The sequence below is a fragment of the Gymnoscopelus microlampas genome, assembly GCF_963454915.1.
Source record: "Gymnoscopelus microlampas genome assembly, chromosome: 15".
NCBI classification, from domain to species: Eukaryota; Metazoa; Chordata; class Actinopteri; order Myctophiformes; family Myctophidae; genus Gymnoscopelus; species Gymnoscopelus microlampas.
In genome coordinates this window covers 33,944,230-33,949,170 of record NC_139952.1, presented here as the reverse complement: position 1 = coordinate 33,949,170, position 4,941 = coordinate 33,944,230, and the positions used below count along the sequence as shown (strand labels likewise).

The following is a 4,941-nucleotide window of genomic DNA, read 5'->3' as shown; positions in this document are numbered from 1 at the left end:
CACTTCCCATCACGATCGTGTTTATTTATTTATTTTATTTTATTTCAAGGAAATCTTACAAGTAAAAAAAAAAAAAGAAATCTTATCATCATTATAACGAATTATGTGGTGATTGAATCGGTCGTTATCATTATTTTGAAATGCTGTCTTTTTGTTATTCTTAATTTTTAATGAACTAATCTGTCATTTATATATTAATAATTTAATTTGTTAAATCTGTGAAGTCTATGATATCTGACTTTGTATACTTTTTCATCTAAAAAACGATTTATTTGTAGTTGTCTATACAAAATAAATATTGATATATATTGATATTATTATAATTTTTAGACATGTTTCTATAAGTTATTACATAACTATATGTATAAGTTATCTTGTTGATTTCTAGAAGGGGGGAGAGGGGGGTCATACAATCAATGTGACACATTTTAGATTTAGCATAGTAGACACTTTTAACCTGGAGGTACTTACACACTCCAGCCTACAGATGTCTCTAGTATCATTCATATCAAAGTTACATTCAATACCCAAAGAAGATAACAAGGAAGCTGTAGACTAGGGGGCTAACTAAGCTAAGACCAGAACATTGAGGGCTACTAAAGCTGTGGATGTAAATAGAAACGCTCAAAAGCTTCCTTCCTTGGGACAGATTAGTGAGGAAGCAACAGACAGGTGCGACAGCAATTTGTAAATCACAATTCCCATCATATAATTGTTTATGGTGGTAAAGCTTAAATCTTTCAATCTCTGTTCTTAACTATTCACCACCACACAACTGGACTGAATGAGTTCTATTGCTCATAGTCAGAATCATTAGTTTGCAGTGGTGTAAAGTAACTTTAGTACACTTTTGAGGATTTTTTACTTTACTGGAGTGTTTCCCATTTTCAGTAATTTTACTTCAACTCCACTACATCTCAGAGGCAAATATTGTACGTTTACTGCACTACAATTATTTGAAAACTTTAATTACTTTGTAGATTTTGATTATTATTACAAAAACACTTCAGACCTATGTTATATACTTTGGCAATTTGAAAATAGCCGATCCACAAGCTCACAACATTGTGAGCTTGTAGATCTACTATTTTCAAAGGATTTTTATACATATGAAAACTTGTGAAATGGGACATTCTGCATATTGAGCACTTTTACTTTTGGTACTTTTAAGTATATTCTGATGCCAATATTTGTGTACTTTTACTCAAGTAAATGTTTAATACCGGACTTGTACGTCTTCTACAATAGCGTATTGCTACTTTTACTTAAGTAAAAAATAATGTAGTACTTCTTCCATCACTGTTAGTTTGTAACTTCACCACTAAGCCTATCGTGTGTCCAATAGGATGGACAAGGTGATCAACTGTTTCTGCAAAAAGCCAGATGCTGCGGCCAGACTGATCTGCTTCCCATGGGCAGGTGGTGGGTCTATACACTATGCACGTTGGGGACATGTCCTCAATGACTCCATTGAAGGTAACATCACATTCCTCTATAGCAGGGGTCTTCAACGTTTTTCAGGCCAAGGACCCCCTAGCTGAGAGAGAGATGAAGCATGGACTGGGGCCCATGACCCACCTCTCTCCCACTCACTTTGCCAGCCTAGCTAGGCTGGCTCAGGGTGGAAGACAGGGTTAAACAACTAAAAATGGGACTGGTCTTCAAAATTGTAAATGCAGATTTGCCCGAAATGCCCCCTATACCCGCATATCTGTCTAAATACCTCCAAAAAGTTAGTGACACCCACAGTCACAAAACTAGAGGAAGCGTAAACAACAGTCTGGTACCACCCACCCATAAAACAAACATGGGCAAATTCTCCTTCTACAGCACGGCCACCAAGGTATGGAATAGTCTAACCCCATCCCTCAAAAAATGCAGTTCGCTGGGCTCATTTAAAACAGCCCTAAAAACTCATCTTTCTGGAGGCCATAAGAGGAGGTAGTACCAGTTTCCCGGTAGACAGACGACCCCCTCCCCTTTTTTTGTATATATTTTTATTTTTATTTTTCATGCTTTTTTCTCTCTACACCTATACCTCTTTGCCAAAAATAAAACACCCTAGGGGTCCCGGACCCCCTGGTGAAGACCCCTGCTCTATAGTCTATCTGTTTAGGACTGTTGCACATTGTACTGTTTGTATTCACTTGCGCCTAAAATTGATAGATGTGGTAAATCTAAACTGTGACAACAAGAAAAGCCTGAACTCATATTGAGTTGATTTGTGTCCATTGAACGTGCAGTAGTTTGTGGGTCTAATAGTCCCACTTGTAAAACATCTTGTGTCCTTTCCCTCTTCTCTCAGTGTATGCTGTTAAACTCCCGGGCAGAGAAAGTCGAGCCAAGGAGCCATTCTTTCAGAACATGCAGCAGATCATAGATGAGGTCACATGTGTGTTGGTACCAGTATTGAAGGAGAAGCCATTTGTCCTCTTTGGCCACAGGTACAATGAAAGAAGGGCTTTTGCGTATAATATTGAGCCAGAATTATAAGAAATTGCTTTTCCTCTTTCCTTTTTAATCCACCACTTAAAGGTAGGGCAAGTGATATTTTTGGTTAAAATAAGACGTTTTTGGTTAAAAGGTTGAAGCTATATATTGTGATAGTAATCATTGCTATTAGAGTGGTTGTTCAGTAACATTGGTCTCCCTGTCGCTCTCCACCTCTTTAATAAACAGAAAACCCATTTTCAGGTGGGGTGCAAATTTCATCCAATCAGGAAAGAGAACCCATTTATCAACTTACATGTTATAGTGTTCCATTTCCAACTTTGTCTGCTCATTTCTTTTCGTCGTCACTTCCAATTTCACTTGTTTATCCAATATCCTGTATCCTGTTTGAGTTATCTATCCTGATTGGATAAAAGTGGTATCCCGACCTGAAAATGCAATTTCTGTTTACTAAAGTGCTGGAGAGACGGGGAGACTCCTGTTACTGAACAAACACTCTATACAGCAATGATTAGTATCACAATATAGAGCTATTTAACACTTATTTGAACAAAAAAATATCACTTACCCTGCTTTAAAATAACTTTTGTATAATTATAAATGATTTTTCTAAGTAGGCATACTTCACAGTTGTGCTATATTCTGTTCTGTCATAGTTTTGGAGCCTTCACAAGTTTCGCTGTAGCAGATGCTCTTAAGAGGGTGCACAACCTAGAACCAATGCACATCTTCTTGTCTGGTGCCTCGGCACCATATGTAAGTGCACTTGTACAGTACCCAGTTCAATCTATTCTATATATTTAACATCTGTTGTTAGGCCGTTCGGGGCTCTGACTCTTATGCTTTTTACTACAGTATTTATTGCTTGTAATTATGACCCGTAAATATAAGTTCTGTTTCCCTCATTTAAGCACTAAGCATAACGTATTCCTGAAGTAGCTCTGGAAGAGTGCAGCAGCTAAATTCTGTTACTTGTTCTACCAACAGTAGATCTTGCCCAAACACATTTTGAATTATGTGCACTGACAAACGAGGAGGAACTGAGCTTTAGACCATGCCAATATTATGTGCATATCACCATCACCAAAAGCTTTGGATGTGAAATGGGTCTAGCTACAGGACTATTACTAGTTATGTACACACAGACTAGTCCTGTAGCTAGACCCATTTCACATCAAAACCGTTTCACATTGTTTGCCCTGTATTTCCACATGGGAATTTATGGATTGTTTGTACTACAAGCCTCTAACCCAATCCACAACTTTTATAGACATAGTACATATGCCTGAGTGAGTGTAGCTTACAAAAGCCTAGCTTGTTCAGTTCACACTACCTTTACAAAGCTGGAAAACATATTTCTGTTCCAAAACATAAAAGCCAAAATCTAAACAAAACTATGATCTTTTTATTTTCTTAAATAAAACAAATATGTGTTCCTTTCCTAGTGCATATTAGCCATTTATGTCTGATTCTGTTACATAAAGTCAGTGATGTATTTTGTGAGACACCAATCCTCATCATATTTTGGTCCTTGCTGTATGTCACAGTCAGAGACACGCATCAATGCCCCAAAAAGAAGTGAACTGTCAGATGAGGATTTTCTCAAGTGGATGACTTCAATAGGAGGTACTCCCCCTGAGTTGTTGGCCAACCCTGAGGTTATGAAAATGTTCCTGCCTGCTCTGAAGGCTGACCTGCACGTAGTGGAGAACTACAGGTGTGCTAGCATTACTGTGTTTTGCTTTATCCTTATTAACCTTTTCCTCAGTAGGCAAACTCTCTCCTGATTGGATATAATTTGTATCCTGGCCTGAAAATGCATTTTCTGTTTGCTAAAGATCTGGAGACCCTGTTTTAAAAAAAAAAACAAATCACTTACCCTACTTTTAACTCTTAGATATTTGACTGTGTCCTCCATCAGTACACTGTAGAAAAGTAATTATTGATATCATGGTAGCTGTCATGCATGTGTCCTGTGTGTCCACTGATGGACACTTTTGGTTATTCTCCATCTTATGACCTCTGGTTAACACAGGTGGAGGTTAATAATGTTAATATTGTTGTTTTTCCAGGTGTGACAAACCAAGTAGCCCTTTCCTCTCCTGCCCTGTTACATGTTTTGATGGAAAGCAGGACATTCCACATGACTTACAAGGTTAGACCTCTAACATGTCTTGCATGACTGCGTTTCCATGTGATGCCTTTCAGTAACATTTGCCAAGTCCTACATCCTGTGTTGTTGTACACATTTGAATTGTTATTTTATTTATTTAACAGCATGGAAAGACATTTCTTCAGGAGATTTCACAGTCAAAATGTTTGATGGATCTCATTTTTACTTGAAAGATGCAAGCAATGAAAAGAATATATTGGACTATATCGCAAAATACCTGGAAACATCAGAGATGGACTACTTGTAGTGAAACAATTCATTTAAAAGTCTTAAATGATCTGTTTACTGATTATTTGCAATGACATGGAATCATCTGT

General features: G+C 37.4%; 1 protein-coding gene across 1 annotated transcript; it reads left to right on the top strand.

Moving 5' to 3' along the window:
* Window positions 1–543: 543 nt before the first annotated feature.
* On the top strand, window positions 544–4,899 carry olah (oleoyl-ACP hydrolase). Its single transcript, XM_084079600.1, has 7 exons — window positions 544–672; window positions 1,346–1,476; window positions 2,306–2,444; window positions 3,108–3,207; window positions 3,999–4,168; window positions 4,524–4,606; window positions 4,729–4,899. Exons 2-7 carry the CDS (start codon window positions 1,347–1,349, stop codon window positions 4,869–4,871), a joined length of 765 nt encoding a protein of 254 aa, XP_083935726.1. The 5' UTR covers window positions 544–672; window position 1,346; the 3' UTR covers window positions 4,872–4,899.
* Window positions 4,900–4,941: the final 42 nt, after the last annotated feature.

Excerpts from the sequence above, each read along its gene's own strand:
- olah (XM_084079600.1), top strand. The coding sequence starts at position 1,347 with ATGGACAAGGTGATCAACTGTTTCTGCAAAAAGCCAGATGCTGCGGCC. Across the intron at positions 2,445-3,107 it reads TTTGTCCTCTTTGGCCACAG|TTTTGGAGCCTTCACAAGTT; the intron begins GTACAATGAAAG and ends GTTCTGTCATAG. Across the intron at positions 4,169-4,523 it reads CACGTAGTGGAGAACTACAG|GTGTGACAAACCAAGTAGCC; the intron begins GTGTGCTAGCAT and ends TTGTTTTTCCAG.